This window comes from Mus caroli, chromosome 1, assembly GCF_900094665.2.
Source record: "Mus caroli chromosome 1, CAROLI_EIJ_v1.1, whole genome shotgun sequence".
NCBI classification, from domain to species: domain Eukaryota; kingdom Metazoa; phylum Chordata; class Mammalia; order Rodentia; family Muridae; genus Mus; species Mus caroli.
The window spans coordinates 102,295,483-102,319,500 of record NC_034570.1 but is presented as its reverse complement, the minus strand read 5'-3'; the positions used below and the strand labels follow the sequence as shown (position 1 = coordinate 102,319,500).

The 24,018-nt window shown below is 34.2% G+C and overlaps 1 protein-coding gene across 3 annotated transcripts in view; it reads right to left on the bottom strand.

The window, feature by feature from the left end:
* Cdh7 (cadherin 7) overlaps positions 1-24,018 on the bottom strand; it is a 159,527-nt gene that overhangs the window by 127,778 nt on the left and 7,731 nt on the right. For all 3 annotated transcript variants that reach the window (XM_021155566.2, XM_029480694.1, XM_021155574.2), the window contains one exon: positions 19,755-20,158. In XM_021155566.2, the coding sequence (XP_021011225.1) occupies positions 19,755-19,964 (210 nt within the window). In that variant the 5' untranslated portion in view covers positions 19,965-20,158. The remainder of the gene's footprint in view (positions 1-19,754; positions 20,159-24,018) is intronic.

Genomic DNA, 24,018 nt, shown 5'->3' with positions numbered 1-24,018 from the left:
AAAGGGAGGCCCATTGGACTTGCAAACTTTATATGCCCCAATATAGGGGAATGCCAGGGCCAAAAGAATGGGAATGGGTGGATAGGGAAGTGGGGGGGCGCTATGGGGGACTTTTGGGATAGCATTGGAAACGTAATTGAGGAAAATATGTAATAAAAATATTAAAAATAAATAAATAAATAAATAAAGTCTTTATGGGAAATTGCACATATATGTCCATATCCCCAACACAGACACACATGCATTAACATATTTTAAATGAATCCACACATATATGGTCACTTGATATTTGACAAACCATCCAGTGGGAAAAAAGGCTAGATACCTCACTCTAGGTGAATTCAAGCATGGGGAGGCAGGAGATTGTGGATGGGTGGGGAAAGCACCTTCATAGAAGCAGAGGGAGGGGGAAATTGTATAAAGGGTTTCTGGGGATGGGGGGTGGTGAGGGACCAATAAAGGGGATAACATTTGAAATGTAATAAAGAAAATATCAAAAAAAAAAAGTTAGAGATGTGATATAGCTGGGTCTTGAGGTAGAGCAATTCTCAATATTTTAAGAAACAGCCAAACTGACCTCCAAACTGGCTAAACAACTTTGCATTCCCACCAGAAATGGATGGTTGTTCTCTTTTGCTCCACAACTTAACCAGTATGTGCTGTATTTGAGTTTTTGATCATAGTCATTTTGACAGATGTAAGATGGCATCTCCAAGTCATTTTTATTTGCATTACTCTAATGACTAATGATGTTGAACATTTCTTTAAGTGCTTCTCAGTCTCTGTTGAGAATTATCTTTAGTTATGTTCCCCATTTTTAATTGCATTATTTGATTTTTTTATTGCCTAAAGTCCATTGAGTTCTTTATAAGTTTTGAATATTTATACTCTGTCTGATGTAGGGTTGGTGAAGATATCCTTTCCTAATCTTATCTTGCCTCCAGTGGAGAGGATATGCTTAGGATATGATGTGCCTGGTTGGATTGGAATTGATGTTGGAGGATTCCATTTCTCTGAGAAGGTGAGGTAATAATGTGGGAGGGGTTTCTGAGGGTTGGACTTGGAGGGGAGGAAGGAGGGGCAACTGTGATCAGGATGTAGAGTAAAATAAATAAATGAAAAGAAACAATATTAAGAATAGAGGAAAATAAAGAAAAAGAATAGCTAACATGAACTTGTGAGTAAACCAGCAAACAGCCATTTTTCCTACATTCTACTTCAAAACCCTGTTTGTGTTCCTGCTTTGCTTTACCTTGGTGATATAAAATGGAAATAAACATTGTTAGTTTTTCACCTCTAAGTTGCTCTGGTTTAACTATTTTGTAATGATTCGATGGCTGATGGCTTCTCTGGATGAGGTATGATGAAGGCTGAAACAAGTAAATCCAAAAGGTAGTTTTTCTAAACAGATACTGATTCAAGGCTGACGAAGCTGATGCCTTCAGTTATTACAAACTGCAGATGGTTCTTAAGTCATGCTTAGCTAGGTAAATTCATGTAGGACATATAGGAGGGGCTTTCATTCTTACAAGACAATTTTAGTTTATGAGTGACAGTGAGTAATGGAGAAAGAACATCAATCCAAGTAACCATGTGAACAGACTGCAGTCCTGGGAGGTTCATTCTCTACTCACATGCTTCTATTTGAGTGGATAATCCATCATTTTATCCACTTCCATGGATACTCTTATTACAGAACTGTATTATTGCCTTCTTTATATTGGCTAATCAATTGTAAAAGTATACTAAGTATACTGGGAGGTTTTTTTATGGGTTAATATTCATTGGTTTTAGCAATGCCCTAACACTCATGTATTTTACAGCTTACAGATAGTCAACTGTATACTGTCTCTGAATGAAAACCATTGTAGCATCATTTTTGTCTTCATCCTTGTCGTCAGTTCCCCTGTCAAGTTGGCACAAACCCAGAGTCACATGGAAGCAGGAACAACATGAGAATTTTATGGATCAGATGTATCCTTGGGCATGTTTTGAGGCATTTCCTTAAAAAGTAACTGATTCTGTGGGAGGTGATATCAGTAGATTGTCTTGGGCTATATAACAAAGGTAAGCTGAGCAGGTAAGGGGGAACAAGTCATTCAGTATCATTCCTTAACAGCTCCTGTTCTCAAAGTTCTTCCTCGGGTTCCTGCCTTAGCTCTCCTCAGTGATGCAGCATAACCCACAGGATGAAATGAACCCGTTCTTGTCCATGTTGTTTTGGTCATGATGTTTATCACAGCAACTGAAAAGCGAACCAGAACTTTCCTGTGTGGGTGTCTCCAGCAGCCCCTGCCCCTTCTGTAACAAACATGTTCTCTGGATGATTTATTTCAGCTTCACAATTTTCATGTTACATGAATTATGAAACAAGAGAAAATAATATGTTTCATTTTTCCCTGTGTTTGATTAATTATATGGTGAAATAGCCACCTACCTAAACTACTGTCTTTCTCGGTGCCCCTGCAGCATTCCCTCTTACATTTTGCACTATTTCTTTATGTTGGTAAGGACACCACAATGGAACAGCAGATTCTATTCATCATTTAGCTTTTTTAAACCATACAGGAAAAAATCTTATTTATGTAATTACTTAAACAGAGATGTTTAAAACTTCATTATTCCTAAAGTTTAATAATATCATGGGTCCAGAAATATGGTGCAATAAAATTAATTCTTAGTACTTGCAGTGGAAATGTTTAATGCTACCCATTACCCAACTGGCTTCTAATGTAGTAAAAATCAGTTTCAGAATTCAGAATTTAATGAGGTATGGTATCTATAATCCCTACCAATATGTCTGATATAAATATCATAATAATTAAATCTCTGACCTAAGGCATGGTTTTAAGAACAAAAAGATTCTCCAGCCCGTCCCTTTATCTGGTTCGAAAAAGCACCATACTAACATCTCAAAGGTTGTTGAATCCCGTGCCTCCTAGAAAACTTTCCAAGAGTTAATTTTCTTCCAAGCATAATATTATTTGAAGGGGAAACTTTCTTACGTATGTGAGTATATGATATCCAAAACTTTAAAATTTTTTTTAATTATATGGAATTAAAAAATATTTTTCCTTTTTCTCCATCCAAACATCCCCATATTTCCCTTTTAACTCTCCTTCAGGTTCCTGGCATCATTTTGCCCTGTTAGTGCATGTATATATATTTTTCCAAAATAAAGTCTGTTCAGTAAGTATAATGTTAGTCATATTATACATTTATTGTTTCAAAACTGTTATAAGTAATTTAGAATCTGGCTTAACACTAGAAGTAAATTTTTTAAATGAAAGACTTGTCTTAAGTTATTATGTATATAATACTTGTCATAATTATCAAAACATCATGTCCAAGTATCATTCATGATTATTTTCTAAAAATATTGGTGCCAGAAACACCATTCTTATCCTAACATTTTAATAGTGTACACAGTTTACACTGTTTACACATTTATGCCTTTCATTTAACACTTAGTAATTTGTACAGTGAGCTTCTTCTTACAGAGGACATTAAATCAAAGTTTGATTTGATTTGATTTAGTTTGATTTGTATTGAGGAGGGGGATATGGCATTACTATCTCAGTGTGAAAGAGGACAGAAGAGAAAAAAATAATTTAGATATCTTGTCTATGGTTAGGAAATGTGCCATTCTGGTGAGGTTTGCACACACCCATCCTTGTTTTACCTTCATATTTGAATCATGCTTAAAATATACTTTAAAAAGTAAATACTTTAATCGACTCAAGTATAGAAAGCAGCAAATGTGGAGCAAAACATTGTTTCACATTATGATTCATAACAACACATATTATAGACATACCAAACATGAAGAGTTTTGCATATAGCACATTAATTAATATACACAAGAAGTGCATTACATGCTATCTACTATAAAACCCCTTTGACATAGAAGTAGCTGATTGAAACGGAGCATGGGTACATTTGTTCTCAGATCTCATTGCTTCTGAACCTGAGTGCACTCTGAAATGACTATTTCACAACTCCTGTACTCACTAAGAAATGAATCACAGGATTCTCACTCACTTATTGTAAACTCAGAACAGACAATTCTTGAGTCCAGGATAATAGATAAATGTATTTTAAAATATCAAGTGGTTACAATATTTAATATATGTTGATCTAGGTTGTTCTAGTTCCTGGCTATTCGGCATAAAGGCACAATGAACATACTCAAGCAACTAGGATGCTGAGTCCTTTGGCTATATGTGCACTAGCTGTTCCTCAACTGAAATGGATAAAGAAAATGTGGTGCCAGGCGTTGGTGGTTCATGCCTTTAATCCCAGCACTCAGGAGGCAGAGGCAGGCAGATTTCTGAGTTCAAGGCCAGCCTGGTCTATTGAGTGAGTTCCAGGACAGCAAGGGAAACACAGAGAAACCCTGTCTCAAAGAGAAAAAAAAGAAAAAGAAAGAAAGGAAAGAAACAAAAAAGAAAAAAAGAAAAGAAAATGTGGTAACTCTATATGATGTAGTATTACTCTGTAATTAAAAAAATGTCATTATGAAATTTGCAGGCAAATGGATGTAAGTAGGAAAAATTCATCTTGAATGAGACAATCCAGATCCAGAAAGACAAATATGGTATGTATTCACTTATGAGTGGATTTTAGCTATTAAGTAAATGGTAATCAATTTACAAACCACAGACTGACAGAAGTTAGGTAAAAATAAGGGCTATGGAGGAAGCATGGATCACCCTAAGAATGGAAAATAGAATAGATTCTTCAGGTGGATTTAGGGCAGGTAGGGGTAAGAAAAGGTGGGATCAGGTTGGGGAGGAGAGATGAAGGAAGAGAAATAAAAAGAAAAAATGAAATAAAATATATGTCAATCATATTTTTCTTTTATGAAGAACTAAAGTAAGCTATATTTCTCAATGTTCTGGATTAATCTATGAACTTGTTGCTATGTATAACCTATTAGTTAGTTAACATATTCAATGGTGGTTATACAATATGTAGATTGTCCAATTCCATTTGGAAAACAATAAATAAACAGAGCTCTCAGTTTCTCTAAAGCTCAAAGTTCTTTAGTTCACACGTTCTGTTCTCTGCCACTCTGGTCTGGAGTAACTTTTCTGTGTTCCTCGGTGAGGCAGAAGGATGAATAAGGAAGAAACTATTCATACCACTACAGATTCATCAAGATATTTCCTTTGTTCCCTATTCTCACTTTACTTCATTCTGTTGGATATACAAATATTTTTATAACAGAGGTAGGACTCTCTTAGAAATTATGTAAAATAAGTTGATCATCCATGCTTACATGATATTGCCATGAATAAAGTTCCGATCTCACATATCCTGGGATACACATATTACAATTGAACTGAAACTTTAACTGAACTGGTATTTGAATCTGTAGGCCATAAAACCATCAGGGTCAGAGGAGTTCTTTAAATACTGCAATCCCAAACATGAGGTCATCTTTCTACTTGCATCATATTCTCCAACACTGGAAAAGCAGTCCTAACTCTGATATTATGCAACATATTTCCAACATAAGAGGTCATTTATCTGCCTGGAGCAGAGAGCCTGTGTTCTAATAAGAAAGGTTATTTTAAAGAGACAAAGAAGGCTGAAAGACCTGACAGAATTGTGGAGTTAAGCCAGCAGAATCCTATGTGGAGTTTTCAGAGACAATAATGGCTGAGGAGACACTAAAGTACTATGAAAATGAATGATATTTATAAGGAAAGATTTTGAAGAGATTCAGTTTAGCTTTCATAGGTAGAATGTGACTTTTGTATAGATTCATACTAGAACATTCCTTGGATGTGTTTTCCGTAAACAAATACCATAATTAGTTATTATTTGTGTTATTGTTCATATGAAAGGATTGTTATAGTAAAATTAAGTGTAAAATAACTAAGATAATCATAGCTCAAGAACCTCAAACACATGGACACAGGGGAAATTTTCTTGANTAGAACACCAATGGCTTGTGCTGTAAGATTAAGAATCGACAAATGGGACCTCATAAAATTGCAAAGCTTCTGTAAGGCAAAGGACACTGTTAATAGGACAAAATGGCAACCAACAGATTGGGGAAAGAGCTTTACCAGTCCTACATCTGATAGAGGGCTAATATCCAATATATACACTGAACTCAAGAAGTTAGACTACAGAGAACCAAATAACCCTATTTTAAAATGAGGTGCAGAGGTAAACAAAGAATTTTCAACTGAGGAATATTGAATGACTGAGAAGCACCTAAAGAAATGTTCAACATCGTTAGACATCAGGGAAATGCAAAGCAAAACAACCTTGAGATTCAACCTCACACCAGTCAGAATGGATAAAATCAAAAACTCAGTTGACAGCAGATGCTGGTGAGGATGTGGGGAAAGAGAAACACTCCTCCATTGCTGGTGGAATTGCAAGCTGGTGCAACTACTCTGAAAATCTGTTTGATGGTTCCTCAGAAAATGGGACATAGTACTACCTGTGGAACCAGCTATATCACTCCTGTGCATATACCCAGAAGATGCTCCAACATATAATAACAGCACATGCTCCATTATATTCATAGCAGCCTATTTATAATAGCCAGTAGCTGGAAAGAACCCAGATGTCCCTCAACAGAAGAATGGATACAGAAAATGTGGTACAGTTACCCAATGGTGTACTACACAGTTATTAAAAATGATGACTTCATGAAATTCTTAGGCAAATGGATAGAACTGGAAAATATCCCAAATGAGGTAACCCAATCACAAAAGAACACACATAGTATGCATTCACTGATAAGTGGATATTAGTACAACAGCACAAAATAACCAGGATACCATTTACTGACCATATGAAGCTCAATAACAAGGAAGACTAAAGTGTGGGTCCTTCGGTCCTTCTTAGAAGGAGGACAAAATACTTACAGGAGTAAATTTGGAGATAAAGTGCTGAGCAGAGACTGAAGGAAAGGCCACACAGAGACTGTCCCACCTGGGGATCCATCCCATATATAGTTATGAAACCCAGACACTATTGTGGATGTCATGAAGTGCATGCTGAAAGGAGCCTGATATGGCTGTTTCCTGGGAGGCCCTAACTGTGGTAGATATTCTCAACCAAACATTGGAGTGAGCATGGTGTTCCCCATGGGTGTGTTAGAGAAAGAACTGAAGGAGTTGAAGGATTTGCAACCCCATAGGAAGAACAAAAATATCAACAAGCCAGATCCCTCAGAATGCCCAAGGACTATGCCATCAAGAAGGATTGCAAATGGCTCCAGCTGGATATGTAGCAGAGGATTGCCTTGTCATTCATCAATGGGAGGAGAGGTCCTTGGTCCTATGATGGCTTGATAGATGCCCCAGTGTAGGGAAATTGAGGGCAGGGAGGTGGGAGTGAGTGGATGGGTGGAGCAACACCCTCATAGAAACAGGGGAATGGAGGATGTGATAGAATGTTTCCTAGGAGGGGAAGAAACCAGGAAAGGGGATAACATTTGAAATGTAAATAAAGAAAATATCCAATTTGAGAGAGAGAGAGAGAGAGAGAGAGAGAGAGAGAGAAAATTCACATCAAATTTCAACCCTAGTAAAAAATCTTGATACACAGATTTGAACTGCGTACAGAATATAAAAGAATATGGAACTTAGTTTCAGGGATCAAGAAACAATCACAACTATGTTTGAAGACAGTTCTCAAAATTAAATCACATATAAAATGCTTGAGAACAAGAATTAATTTTCACAAATACTTAAATTGGATTAGTATCAAATCATTGCCTTTCAACATTTTAATTCAATTTTTAAATTGAAACTATAGTTTGTATAAAGCTAAGTCTTCCCTCCCAGCAATATACATAGAATTTCAGGGTTTTGTGTGTTCCTGGTGCAATGCAGTCTAGTTGAAGAGGATGAATGAAACATAGAGAAGTGAAACACACAATCTCTTTCTTTAAGAACCTTGGTAATTTTTAGAAAAACTGTTTCTGTTTTGGCTTGTTCATTGTTTAACTTAATGGGAATAATAGTAATGATATAATGAATAATAATAATGAGGTGAGCATTACTGTATTTATTTTATAAATGACAAAAAAAGGGAACCAGGGTATTCACTTGAAATCGCACTTGGAAGTGGCAGAACAAATTAACACCCACAGATCACATAACTCTGAAATTAGTGTATATGTTAATATATATTAATATACACTATATGTATATGATATGAATTCTTCTCACACAAATTTTGATCTGATACATTGTAAAATATTATTTTTGTTTGAGGAATAGTGAACACTTCTCTTACAAAATCCTGTAGCCCTTTCTGGCTTACAATTTCTATTATGTATATTTACTCATGTTTACCACAAATGATCTCATCAGTGAGACAATAGTCTTGTCTCACATCATTATACCATAAACTCATCTACCAAATTTACTGATCATAGCTCTTCCATCACAGGTTAGTATCTACTCTCGGGTGTTACAATGGTCAAGCGTAATGCAAATTATCCTTGGTAATAAACCTTAAGGTTTACTATCAACAAACCTTAACACATATACCAACATTTATCCTTAGAACAAGCACACTTTAAAGTTTGTCTATGCAAACATTTTTATTACTTTCATATAAATATTTCCTCAGAGACTCTACATATGGTTTCACGTTGAAAGCGATCCTACACTAGCCAATGTCATAATGCAGTCATTTATCATGTGTTTAAAATTCCTATTTGATTAATAAGAATTGTAGCTCTTCGTAGGATTCGTGTTCTGGTATATATGTAAATTGAATCTCAGTGTCTGGAGCTCTATTTTTCTTGAATAAGCAAGATGAAGCAGCTCCATTATGATTCAGTTCCAAAAATTATATAAACTATGCGAGGAATAAGAAAGTTGCGCAACTCAGAACTGAGATTCTTGAATATGTTATGGGAAAGAAAATGGCAGTTTTCATGTTATTTATACTTCATTCTAGAGAACCAACTGCAGAATTTGTAATCTTTCCCTACATATTTGGCTTTAATGTGGACACTTAAATGAGTCACAAATCAGAAAAATCTAATTTGAGCACGGTTTGACTAATTCAGCCAATGATCATCACGAATCTTTCAGACACACACATCTGTTGAGCATTATGTATGTGTTGGCCAAATTTTGTTTCTGTGGTTTTGGCTAAGTACCTTAAAAACATGTCAGCATTTTAACTAAGGACATAAGCAAACATTTGAAGGGAGGCATTCTTATCAGATAATTGTAGTGTTTGTATACAAAACTTGCTGAGATGATGTTAATTACGTTGCTTTAATTACAATTCCAGTAAAACAGCCACATCTTGAAAAATTACTCTTCAGCATTCATTTTTGGGAAGACAAGAAATCCAGTTGAACTAGAAATGTAGCTTGCCTCACCACACTGTTTCATCACACAGAAATTTTGATTCTGCATTTTGTCTGTTTGGCAACAGGTCAGAAAGATGTGTCTCTAGCTCTTGGCTAGACACCTGTTCTCACTGAAACAAATCTGATGAATTTAAACCACCCCATGAAACAATTTTACAATACATTTCAAAAGTGCTCTGAGAAATTCCAGTTTACCACAGCCAAAGACAAACTATGTTGCTGGCCCCATGGTATGTAAAATAATTGTATTTTAATGAAATAATATTTTAATAGAATTTCACAGATTTCTCCATAGATTCCAAAGTCCATAGATGCTTATGTCCTCCATATTTTCATTTAACTTACAAATATTCTCAATATAGTCTAAGCCTTCTCTAGATTATTATGATTACTAATGTAATTTACCTGCTTTGTAAATAGTTGTAAGATAAATTGTTTATAATATAAAAGCTATATATTATGACCAATGCTTGATCTGGTTCATGTTGGACTTGTAAGTATAAAGGGTCAAATTAATGGAACATTGTCAAATATTATAACAACTCCATTTTACATGAATTAGATTTAGAAAATTTGATTTGTGACTTATTTAAAAAATTCTTATGCTTACTAAAGTACTACCAAAGGACTATATTGTATATAAACATATTATATATAGCAAAAATGATATTCATAATCCATTAGAGTTGTTGGAGGAAGAAGTAAAGACTGAATGCATTCATAAAACTGACACACTATCCTGTAGCATGCGGAGGCTCATAAAAATCTGCAGTTCTCTATTTTGCCTTCTGAGATACAGAGAAAAGATGACTGTCTACAGGTGAGGAAACAAGCACTTTCCAGCCAGGGTCTGTGCTGGTATATTGCCCTTCCTTCCAACCTCCAGAACTATATAGATTACACAAAACACTTATCACTATTGTTCAAATGGTGTGCTCTAATATTTTGTTATGGCCAGTTAAGGAAACTGATATGATGTTGAAATTTATAAATATGACTGTTAATTTGAATTGATTGAAAATTAAAAATAAGGACATTATTTCTTAGAAGCATGAGGTAATCCTTCTAATTCTCAAACATAGCTGTAATTTCTACTTCTTGCTTTAATTCATGTGTATTTATTACCTATTTCAATTTTCTCACATAATTATTTTCCCACATAATGTAACATAACTGAAGACATTAAGAAGGTATGCTTATTATTGACGATAAACTCAGTCATAGTTCTGAAAAGAGTCAACTGAATAAATTGTCAATTTTTGTGTTTTTAACATTGATATAATTGTATACATATTTTACATATTTTATATTAAAATATAAGATATGAGATTTGTCAATGTTTACTTGTCTTAATTGTCTGAAACAATGCTTTATGTACAATTATAATGGGTACATATTTGTAAATTAAGCTTACTATGACAAAGTTCTTTATATTCTTTATGTAATAATGTTGAGAGAGATGTTTTAACTTTAGATAATTCTAAGATGTTTGTGATGTTTGAGACTATAAGAATACAAAACTCTGACCCATAATTGTTGCTGTCTGAGAGAACAGCAGGGATGGAAATGGAGAAGAGACTGAGGACAAGAAGGTCCAGCTACAGCCCCAAAGTGGGATACAGCTCAAGGGGAGGCCCCAAGGCCTAACACTATTACTGAGGCTATGGAGGGCTCATAAGAAGGGACCTAGTATGACTGCCTTGTGAAAGACTCAACAAGCAGCTGAAAGAGTCAACAAGCAGCTGAAAGAGTCAGATGCAGATATTTGCACCCAATTAATAGACAGAAGCTGCTGACACCTGTGGTTGAATTAGGGAAATGCTGGAAGAAGCTGAGGAGGAGGAGGAGGAGGATCCTGTAGGGCTATCAGCAGTCTCAATTAACCTGGACCCCCGAGATCTCTCACATACTGGATCACCAACCTGGCAGCATACACCATCTGATATGAGGCCCCCAACACATATACAGCGGAGGACCGCTGTAAGACAAGATGCACCTAATCCTCAAGAGACTGGAGGCCTCAGGGAATTTAGAGGTCTGGTGGGGTGGATGGTGGGGATATCTTCATGGAGACAGGAGGGCAGGAAGAAGGTATGGGATGTAGAACAGTCAGAGGATGGACCAGGAGGGAAATAAAATCTAGAGTGTAAAAAGAAATAAAGAAAAATAAAGAAATAATAATAAAAAGAATATGATTTCTCAGACTTTATTTCAACCCAGATATCATAAATTCTGTTCCTGATATAAAATTATTACTACAAAATTAGTGACTTTGTTAACAGTATTGTGAATCTACATTTGTCCCACAATTCAGATGAACAAACTGTGTACCCTAATAATGGGCAACAAAATTGCAATAAATAACATTTGTGTTTTTATTACAACTGCAGTGTTTATTCTATCTGTATATGATATAAGAGAGTTACATTGGTTTATAAATTTTTAAAACATTTTTAAGAGTTTGAAATTTTAATAGATATGCTTTTATATTGTTTTCCAATAAAGGAAACAATTATATACTACTTTAACCAAGAAGTCAAGTCAATGAGTCAGCTAGCCATGTAAACCTCCTGATTTGATAATTGGTAAAATTGACAATTATATACCCACTCTTTTATTCAGTATAAAGAGACAAGATAGTGATCTGCATTGTGAGATATTCTCACACATCATTGGTAATGAATACAACAATGTTCAAGCTAGTAATTTTTCTAGCACTACTAAGGCAGTAAAGTGGACATGAGCATCCATTCCTAACCAAGAAGCTATTCCTTGACATTGGCTTGCAAACGAAAAATTACTTTTCTCTAATAGATTCTTCCCAGGTATATTAGCCACAGGCCCATGGGTAGGCTCCATGCCCCCAAAATGGAGAGCTAACACCAAAATGAAATATATGGCTCTATGGTAATTTTGGTTGATTTATATCTTATTTGGGGCTTTTAAAAATTCTTTAATCTCTTGCTTGTATACAGTATAAAGTATACAGTGCTTTAGAATTTTGTACTTTTCTGGGTTTTGGATCTCTCTTTCTCTCTTCCCTCTATTCACCTTCTTCTCGTTCTTTCTCACAGCCCATTATGTATGTTTATAAGTGTGGATTTCTTGTGCTTTTTCAATTTTTTTTCTGATTTGTTTATTTTCTTTGCTTGCTTATTTTCTGAAGATGGAGGGTACAAAAGAATGGAGTTCAGTGGGATGGGATGTGGGGAGGATCTAGGAGAAAGAGGAAAACCTGTGATCACAATATATTATATAAAAATGTTTAAAAAATATACATGTATATATGAATTAAAAGAAGAGCTATGAAGATGACTCAGCCTGTAAAATGTTAGCTATAGAACCACAATGGCCTGAGTTTGAGTCCAAAAGACCCATAGAAAATCCATTTATGGTGTCTCAAACATCTAATTCCAGCACAAAAGAGGCAGGGAGAAACAAGAGGATCCCAGAAGCTCATTAGTCAGCAAGACTAAGCCTGAGAGTCACAGGTTCATGGATAGATAAAACCTTTCTTAAAAACTGAAATGAAGACAATGTAGAAATATACCTTTGGTTTCTGTGTGCAGCTGCTGCTGCTGCTGCTGCCGCTGCCGCTACCACTACCGCTACCGCTACCACTACCACTACAAAACTAAAAATAAATAAAACTCAAAATGCCATTAAGCTACAAATTAACCCTAGTTGAAAAAGATTTAGGGCATAGGGCAAAAGAAAAAAAGATTGATACTTCATTGATCCTCACCAAGAAAACATTTTATTAAGACAAATTTTGAACACAACTAGACACAACTAGTAAATGTGTCTACTTCGCGTATTTATAATACTCACTTAGGATACTAACTTTTGGAGAAACTCAATTAACGCAATTTATTTTTATGCTTAAAGTATATTCAAAATGGTTATAATATGTATCTTCATCTGGCAGATAAATAAATAAAATCTAATTGTTGCAATGACATGCTCAAAATAACAAGAAAACCACAGCTTTATCATCTTGCTTAATAAAGATTCTCAGTAGAGTTTTAGAGTACTTTGCTCTATTTCCAAGGGAGATAAGTTGTTTATCCCATTTTGCCTTGGTTTGAAGAATCTATATAAAATATACAACAATCTACAAGGTATGGATGCTCATGCAATATTTTGTTCACAGATCCCTGAGTTAGCACTTCTGGTTTTGCCCTTCTCCACAGCTAAAGTTTAACCTTAAATTTCACTTTTCTGTGTTGTCTTTCAGTCACCAGTTTTTCTTATAAATTCCCTGGTACATTCTCTTAAAAAATCTTTAGTCTAAGCTGCTCAGCCAAGCACAGGAGCACAGTAACTCTTCAAAGTAGACCTGTCATACTTATTTGAGGAAGAAAGAATAGAAAGAGGAGGAAAAAAGAACAAATGTTATGCTTACCAACTCCTGAAAGAGATTCAGTAGGATACAATGTTAAACATGTTTGTGAAAATCGTGTTTCAGGCAATAAAATTAAGGCTTAAAATAACATGGTTATTTGTGAAAATGTTTGAGACAAAAGTTGTTATTACTAGTCATTTCTCTATATGCTTAATTAAAAAAACTTGTGTCTGCTTTATTATTATTTAATACTGTAATTGTCTTAAATGCAGTGAGCTCAATGGCTCCATGTCAGTAGGGCAATCAAAGAGAACACATGAAGACAATGACAGTTGACTTTATATAGGGACCTAGTCATTTTTAGTTAACATCTTGATCTTATCTCCTATTCTTAAAGTTTCAATATAAAAACAGGATTATAAACAGCAAAAGAAGACCATATTATATTCTTCATTTATTATTTTTTTTTTTTGCTGCTTCTTGTCAATTTTGTTGTTTTGTCAGTAAGCACAAACAGACATGAAACTAAGAACGTTCATTACTTCATTTTGAGCAGCATAGATTGAACAGGAAATTTGCATCCATATCTATGGGGTTGTCTGCAACCCAATCCACCATTGAACGTTCCCCAAGTCCTCCAAATTTTAATTTTATAGCACTCCAATAAAACCTTTTAGGATGGTCATTTTCATTTATAATTCATAAAACAGGGAAGATGGGAAAATGCACTTGAATAATTGCAAGTTTCTCCATTTTATCATCACATTATAATATATTCTATTTTCCATATTGTGAAAAAATATACCAAACAAAATTTCAATTATTGATTCTATATGGAAAAATTCACTTAGTTCCTTATGATAATTGATTATTACAAGGAAAAACTAACTGCTTGGAAGTATTTATTACAAACATAAACTCATTTGCATCCCAAAGAGCTGATCCATGTCCAAATTCTTTTAAAACCACCAAGAATTCCAGGCTCCTAGCCGAAAGTTAAGAATTTAAGAAAATACCCTTCTAACCAACTAAATGGTTATATAATTTTATAATTTATAATTATATTCTATTTATAATTTATTCTATTTATTCCTACAATAGCAACAAAATCAACAAAAATAACAGCAAAAGAGCAGTTTTTCCTCTTACGTTTCAATCTGACTATAGGGAACATACAAGTTTAAATGACAGTTCTCTTTTTGATTTATACCTTGTAGGCTAGAATCAATGTAATATATATTCAATTATAAAGATATGCTTTACCCAAGTAATTAATACTTTGCTTTGAATTTGTTATCCTCCTTTTGTGTGTCTAACAAAATCCCAAAGGAATATAATTTGGAATTCATCCCATTAATGTAATTTATTTTCATGAAAATATTTCTGCAGCAATGAACACAGCCACAGTGCTGGGAAGTACAGAAGCTTTAGGCAAAGGATGTGCTGGTGTGTAATGAAGGAAGTGTGCAGGGAATTTTCACCAACACTTTCAATTAAAAGGAATGTGAGTCAGGAACACTTCTACATATTTAATTTCTATTGGGTAATAGGTATAAATTCTCCCCAAATGAGTATGGAGGGAAGGGAGTAGCATAAAAGGCTAGAGTGATGTTAACAATGAGGGAAGAAGACTGTGGGAGATGCAGGAAGCACATATTTCTAGGAAAGTAATGGCCTCAGGCGCAGCCATCGGCTGGCAGCCCATTACACTTAGGAAAGATGAAAACCACTTAATACCTGGAACAGAGTCTTGGTGCTTTTGTAGACAACTTTTATTTTGTCAGACGGTTAGGGCACATTAAATGAGAAATACCAAGGTGAGGAAAAGACTGAGCTGTAAACCTACAGCAATGTAATCATGCAATCCACTCTGATATGCAGCCCAGCAAGAACAACAATGACAACAACGACAACAATAACAAAGCCCTCACTTCATTTCTTCTAATAAGAAATCATACACTAAACAGAACTCAGTCACTAAAAAATACTTTTTCTTTAATTATATGTGCATTTAGAATCACTAATTTATCAATTTCCATCATAAAAAGCAGAGAAAGGTATCTATTAAGGTAATTTTATTTTATCTGAATCCAGTCCAGTTCTGGGAACTGCAGAGTAAAGTGCTTGCCTTGCCCACTAGGATCTGAATTCAAATTCCCATTCCAGAGCTGCAGAGCCATAAACATAAGCATCCTTATGCTTTGCTGTTCAGTCAGTCTAAGCAAATCGGGGAATCTTAATGACAAACTTATTTTCCATACAGTTCTTAAGTTAATTTTTGGAGTCCTATGGTATTATCATAGCCATAGAATTTGAAATTCTGAAAGAAATTATAGAAACTATTTTTCCATTCCTAAGCTCAGTTTAAGCAGATCATTATTCTGAACATTCAAAATGAGTACAAATGCTTTCAGTATATAAATTGTAGCTATGATCATGTAGGTAATCACTAATAAAACATTTGACACAAAGTATCAGTAACTATTATTATATATTATGTGATAACGTCAAAATATCAAGTTATTACATTGAGTACCCAGATTAAAATAAAGTTATTTAAAAATAATTTAACTTACATGTATGTGTATGTATTTGTGGAGGTTTGTATACATGAATGTAGTGCCATGGCTCCAGAAATTTTTAAATGGCCCTACTTGAATGCAGGAAAAGTATGTGGTTAACCTCTGAGACGACTGAGTAGCTCGCCTAATATTTTATATCATTTGCTAAGTAGTAAAAGTAAACAGTAGATGTCAGTATTTCTATTTTAGAAGCATGGAAACAAAAATTTAAGGACACCAGGCAATTTACCTCAAATAACACAACCCACATTTACTGGGAGAATGAGCAGCAAAACTTGTCAATCTGATATACTCTGTACCTAGATTATGTGACCTATTAAAGCCAAGCTGTTTATCAAAGTCACCTAAATTTCTTCTAAAATATCTACAAACCTAGATAATGTTTATATTCCTTGTTGATAAAGTGTGTAACTCTCTACCATGATAAAGAGATTGACCTATGTCTTTGAAAAGTATTTGTTAGGTTCCTTTGTCTTCCTTTATAATCACCAGCCTACTTATCCTCCAAATCTCTGCAATATTTAGTTCTCTGTCCTACAAGAACATCTGACCATTGTCGTTACATACTTTAACTAAGCAAACAAAAAGAGATAAATTAATTTTTATAGAACCTAGGGAGTATAATGAGGTTAAAGTTATTTGTTTGTTTGTTTGTTTTTGTTTTTGTTTTGCTATATCAGATCACTAAACCCCAGAAAGGTTCAAATTTTTGCTCATCTGTACAGAATATATGGCATCGATGTTCTGTATTGCTTCTGTACAAAAAAAAAAAAGAAATGACTTCTACGAGGCCCAATTTATTTTTGCCCTAGAACATAAATCACTCACTCAATCAAGGGATCAAGCTATTAGATTTTAAATTTACTTCTCGTATTGTGGTCAGGGGCACATTTCTTGAACTCATTTTCTATCTTCATTGGGACACTTCCATGGGCACCTTCTGATATATATCATGCAAGAAAAATACAGACTTACTTAAATGTCCATTAATATGTGTCTTCACTTCTGACTCTGCAATACACACACACACACACACACACACACACACACAAACCACACATATACATTTTCTGTGATACAGGGTAAGAAGTAGCCCTTCAATTCTTGAACTTAAGATTCTCCCATTCTACTTCCAAACTGGGGTTAAAGACATGCCCAGCAATGTCTAGAAATTATACTATTTGCCTTAGGAAGTGAACATAATATTGCTCAGCAACCTAATATATATTTTAGAGTAAGTAACTTAAGGCATACATCTTTGTAATTTTAAATTAATGTTTAGAGTTACTTCTTTCCTGAGTGATTTTGAGACAGAAAATTAAGAGTAATATTTTTAATATTTCATGATTTTGTTGAATTTCAAAATTGCAACTTGTTCATAACAAACTCAATTTTTATCAAGTTAATAGAAACCTTTTTACTTTTTCTGAAACACTGTGCACATGATCACAAAATATACTTATGTGCAATGCATACTGTTTGTGAATTCCTTGAGTTTCATGATCAAGGAAAGACTAAAGAAAGCTTAATTCATATGTTAAATAACAAAATTACATTCTTAGTCAAAACTTTGAATTGTAATTAATATATTCATATTTAATAAACCTTTAATGTATATTCATTAATTTGGGGCTCATTCTATGATGCATGCATGGGCAGTAGTTAAAGACAACTTTCAGTGTTTAGTTCCTTTTTCTACTATGTTAGTCTTGGGGATCAAATTCACATTAGTGCTTTGTGGCAAGTGACTTTACCTCCATTATTTTTCTACAAAGAAATATATTAAGATGAAATGAGTGAGACTTTGGCACAAAACATATAAACGATTTTAGTAGTTGTATGAATGTAAAATAATGAAGGTAAAATAATGAATGTAAAATAAATAATATATATGTTATATTTCTTAATATTTACATGTGTTACTTTACTTTAGGAAAATGCAGGTCCCTGGTTGTTGAACATATTAACTAGTTTATATTTTTCTTTGCCCACACAGGATCACTTTGTATCCTAAATATTACAAGAAACTAATAATAAATACTAAAATATTACCTTGAATAATGTTTGCTATCTATAAAAATTTTTCAATTTTTTTTACCTATTCATGTGGAAAACCAACAATATAAAATATTCAATTTCCTTTTTTTTATCTTTGAAATAAAATATAATCCTGGTTTCTATGCAAATGTTTCCAGAAACTCTGCTATATTTTATGAGGACTTGACACTTTAAACTGGAGAAAGAAAAGGAAAACAAACTGCTGTATAATTTACTTACTGCTCTTTTTCCAGTTGTTCAGTACTAAACTAAGGAATTTGGGACATCACAGCACTTTGAAAAGACTATGTCCTGGGAATAAGGTCAGAGGACAGTGAGCATCAGTCCTTTTCTCTTGACCTAGCCTTTATTTTAGTGAGGCATCAAGGCAACATTTTCTATGCAAGTATTACACAAGAAAAAAAAAACAAAAAAACCCTCTGTCGCCTGCCCCATACCACTAGATACATACACCATGAGCTGATCATCATTTGCCTAATAGCATCTCCAATTGAATTTTATTCATACTCCTATTTTACAAAAGGGTATTTTCAAAAGAAAAAAAGAAAAAAATGAAACAAAAAAATCTAAAACAAAACAAAAGAAAGAATAAAACAAGTTGTATTTAAAAAAAGGAACTGGATTTAGACTGCTTATAACTGAAGCCATGAGGTCTAAAAGTTTCATGTTGCAATTTGTAATGTTAAGCATAATGAAGTATACATAATTTGGATATGTTTACACAGTATCACGAAACTAGCCACTAGGGAGTCAACTCTAAAGTTTGCTGCTAGAGGAGCAGATGTTGTCATCCACGGCACAGACACTGGCAAGTTCAGAATATTCCTCTAAGTAGCTCTACCACATCTCATACAGTTTCTTATAAGAAACGCAGATGAAACTTACTGAAACATTAAAAGAATAAACAAACCAAAGTAACCCAAATTTAAGAGATCAAATGGCAGATTAGTGTATCCGTGGGAAAAAGGAGGAGGGGATTTCCTGAGGGTATTACGTGTGGCTTTAAATATAGTCAAAATTCGTAATATACATGCATGAAATTTTTATAATGAAACACATCATGTCCAATTATTATACACAGACAAAATCATTCAATATCAACTGGTAGAATAACCATATCACTTCATTCATAATGCCTCATCTTGTTCTAATTGTGGTAAAAGGACTTAGCAGCATGTTTCAATAGTGATTACCAGGCCACTAAGATCCTTTTAAAATGAACAGCACTCCTTAACTTATGCCTTCACTGTTCCACCTAACACAGTAGTTAATGACAGAAGCACTATAAATCCTTTCAGAGAGGAAAATTTTGTTCTTCTGTCATCAAAGGAAAAGTTAGCAGCTCTCCGTGAACTACAGACATTTACAGTACCCATTTGTAACTTTAAAAGGCCAAATGCCCTACCTTCCCTACATAGAGGGGATCTGAACCCATGTATTCTTCCAGCACGAAGAACTGATTCCAAACCCAGCTGCGCTTGGTCCGGGACCTTCCTGACTGGAAGTATGGCTTGGATCTGGACCTTGGCAGCTCAGCTTGACTCATTCCAGAGAAGCAAAGGAAGAGAGCTATAAGCTGTAGAAAATGGCACAACTCCACTTTGCCCAGCTTCATCTTTTTTTTCTTCCGTTTTCCTGTGTAAGAAAAAAACCTTGACAAAAGAAAAGGCACAGTTCTAGTTGGCTTCGTAGCTCTTGCCTCCGGCAGTGTGTCAGCTGGGAGTCCAGAGATAATAATTTGTAGAGTGTTGGACTGGAAGAGGTCACCAGTGCTGAGTAGCCGTTGCCAAGGAATGGCGTAATAGGTTCCTAGAACAGAGACGAGAGTTCATGTCAGAAATCAGACCATGTAATCTTGCAAAGATTTTAGTTACTAAAAATACCAAATTTCCAGGGAGAGTATTTGGGAAAGCATTAAAATATTAATATTGACATATATGAAATTATAATAATAGTGGCCACATTTATAAATTACATAATTACAGCCATTCAAAGAATTATCTTCCTTCCACAGTACAATTTTGATCTTCTTCTAGGAACATTGCATCAGATGATTTCTTCTACATTAATGTATAACATCATTGTAAAACATTATTTTAAAGTTAGTCTTTTTATAAATCTTAAGTTAGCTGTATTCATTAGTATTAGGATGTGAAAACCAAACATTTCAAACCAGGGTGGTTAGCAGATGGATATGTGCTATTTTAAATCGCTCCAGTGAAACTGTGAAGGGAAATAAAGTATGAGGTGATTCACAGCAAACTGATTGATTGATACTGAGGCACACAGACCAACAGTTACTTTGATGTGTTCAGGTATGATTGTGATTATCTGTAAAGCTCAGTGATTTCCATTTCCTATTATTCAAATTTACTGTCATTTGCACTGTAGCATGGAGGTTGGTGCAATATACCAAAAATCTATTCCATAAATCTTTATTAAATGCTTTGCAATAGAACTTCTACATAGTAGGGCCTTACTCCATATGTAGTTAAAAAGCAGACTAATAATGCTCAATAGATAGGCAAAGAATACTTTATTTGAGAATCTCATTGATTTTTCAGCTTGCAACTAGGTGATGCTTCAGGGAGAGCACGGGAAAAGTCCTTATTCGGGTCTCTCTTTACTGCAGGTACAGCATTCTGATTATGCAAGGGATAGAAGATCAGTTATAACAGTCTCCTTATACAGCCCCAAAGCACAGAGGGATACGAATTTATGACAAGATTCTCACTTAAATCACTAAGTTGTAATTTGTGAATTAATTTTATGTTCTATAAGTAATCATTAATAGGATGAATCTCTCTCTCTCTCTCCTCTCTGTGTGTGTAGAGTAGAAAAAATATCAATAAGATAAAGTCAAAAGTTTTCTTAATATTAAAGCAGAAACAGAATTATCCTTACAAGTTATTTTATTTTTCATTTTGTAACAATGTACTCTGTTAAAAAAAACCTACTAATCAACAGATAATACTTTAAACAGTTAATATTTTCAGAAAAATAGCATACAATGAAGAAGTATGAACATAGAACTATCTAAATTTCTTGAGAATGTAAATCAGTTCACTTAGTGAAAGAAGAAACAAATCCAAGTAGCCTTTAGTCCTGTGAAAATTATCATATACCTTTAAAACACATCTCTATAAAGTTTGGATATTCCAGACTGAATTTCAGAGTGATTCACTATTTATTAAATAATGTACGCCACTACCCATGAGAATGAGATAAATCTAATAAACTTTAGTACCTATAGCCTTCTGTGAATTAAAGATAACCAAATACAGTGACCAATGGCAAAGTGAAATGAAGATCAGAACAGGACAGAGAGGCAGGTGAATTAAGGTACTAAACCGCAGATAGGAAGGCTAATCTGCAGCTGAGTAGATTAAAACTACTCTGTGATCCAATGTGTGTTCGAAAATAGTGGATTAGACCTGAGAGTCTAGCAAACTCATGGGTGCAGAAAAAGTGGCTAAGCAAAAATAAAGCAAGGCCTGCCTTTCCTGCACCAAGCATCTAACTGCATTTCTGGGAACCAGGAGGGATGTTTTGGACAAAGTAATCAGATAAAAATATAACAAGGAAGAGTTCTAGTTTCTCTGCTCTGCTTTCTTTAAAGAAATATAAAAGATAGATAAAACTAGAACTGGATTACATAGATTATGTCATACATGAGCAACTTTGCGACATTGTTTTAGTGTGAAAATATATTCAATTTTTAAAGGAAATAAACAGCAAATTATTTTTATATTAAAAGAATGGGAGGGGGGTTAGTCCAAATAAATACTGGCAAAGCATATGCATGTTTCCATTTAAATAAATATGCATAAGTGAGATTGTGATTCTAAACTCCATTAACTTGAATAAGAACAGTTACAGGAAACTAAGAAATCTCCTAAATAGAGAGTCAAAGCCCTTAGCCTATCACAGTGACAATTACAGTAGCAATACTGTCCTCCCTGGCAAGGTTAACACTTCAAGTTATAAGAAGCTAAGAATGGATATTGGCATGTATAAAGGTGATTCAATATAGCCATTACAGTTATTGTGTGTGTGTGTGTGTGTGTGTGTGTGTGTGTGTGTGTTTGAAACATTATCTGGAAATTAAATATGGTTAGTGAACTGATATCATTTTTTTTATTCCAAGGTTAGAAATAGTAAAACTATTGGGATCTCTTTTACCCTAAAAGAAAACATTCTAAGTAGGCAGATTCAATACCCAGGAACTGTATATTCATAAATCGAAAACTGTCACATGGATATTAGGCTCTACAGTACTCTCTGGGGGAAAATTGTAACTATTTTCAAGAGACACCTCTGGTAAACCAAATACTGGTTTGAAATTGAAGGTTATTTCCGTTCGTATCTCTTAATGGTATGAGGCTATCACCTGATGATGGGGACGGAGGCCATAATACTAATGGGGACAAGATCGTTGTAGTGTTGTTATACAACTTTGGATCCCTTTTGGATTTTACTCTTTCTATGTACAAAATGAAAAGGCTGAAACAAATATCATAAGATAGCCTGGGATATTTTTCCAAATTCTTTTAGGCTCTTAAGAATTTCATAAGAATTGTACTGCCAGGTTTATTGTAAGCCTGTGATGAAACTCCTATTGCTAATAATTAAAGATGAAGAATTTGAGAAGTTTAAAAAGAAATCAGATTGCAAAGGAAGCTCTTAGCCTGCTTGTGAAGTACAGTGAGCTCTGTAACAAGCCCTGTTCAATTTACTCTTATTGCCTCTTGAAGATTCTTTCTTGTCTATATAAAAACATTGTAGATTGATCAAAGCAACTAAAACATAGAGAAGAGGGAAATTGCTGAACACATTATGACTCTTGAGAAAATATCAACAAAGGGAAATATACCTAAGAATTGTGGGCTCTCTTACTTAAAGAGAGGGTTTAACAGTAGCTGGCTTAAGAGCTAACCTTCATGCATAGGTGCATGCACTTTGTGGGTGTGGAGCCGAGATCATGCTAGGAATCCAGGAAAGTCTTTAGAGAATGTCTGCATTCTAACATATTTCATATCTAGTATGGAATATTAGCCACATAAAAAGAGAATTTGTGAATTATTTGGCATCTCTAACATATTAATGAATCTTATCTTGTAATAAATTCTAATCATCTTTTTTGTATCATTTGAATTATTTGTTAAGACTCTTAACCCAATTATCTTCATTTTTCTTTGTTTCCTGCAATTTTACACCAGGATACTTCAATTGGCTTTTTGTACAAGATTGACTAATGGAATTCTGTTGTGTGATGCAAATAATTGGATCTGTAATTCCTTTTCAAATATTACTTGAAAATGAGAAAATTTTATCCACATAATTGTGATCTGAACTTGGTGTATTCATGGTATGTTAACCAATATTTTTGGTGGTAGCTGACTCTGCTGAAAACATACACCCTACACAGTAAGAGTGAAGCTGGGTATGCAACTTGCTTTTATCCTTTCATAGCCAACCTTCTCTAAAACCTTGCTTTCTGTGTAAACAAATGTAATTCTCAAGGAAAAGATGACTTTAAAGCAGTTCCACAATTGTGACCTGAGGTGGTTTGTCATAAAAAAGGAGGAGGAGGAGAAGAAAAAGATGTGACTTAACTTTTATTACTATATATATATATATATATATATATATATATATATATATATCTC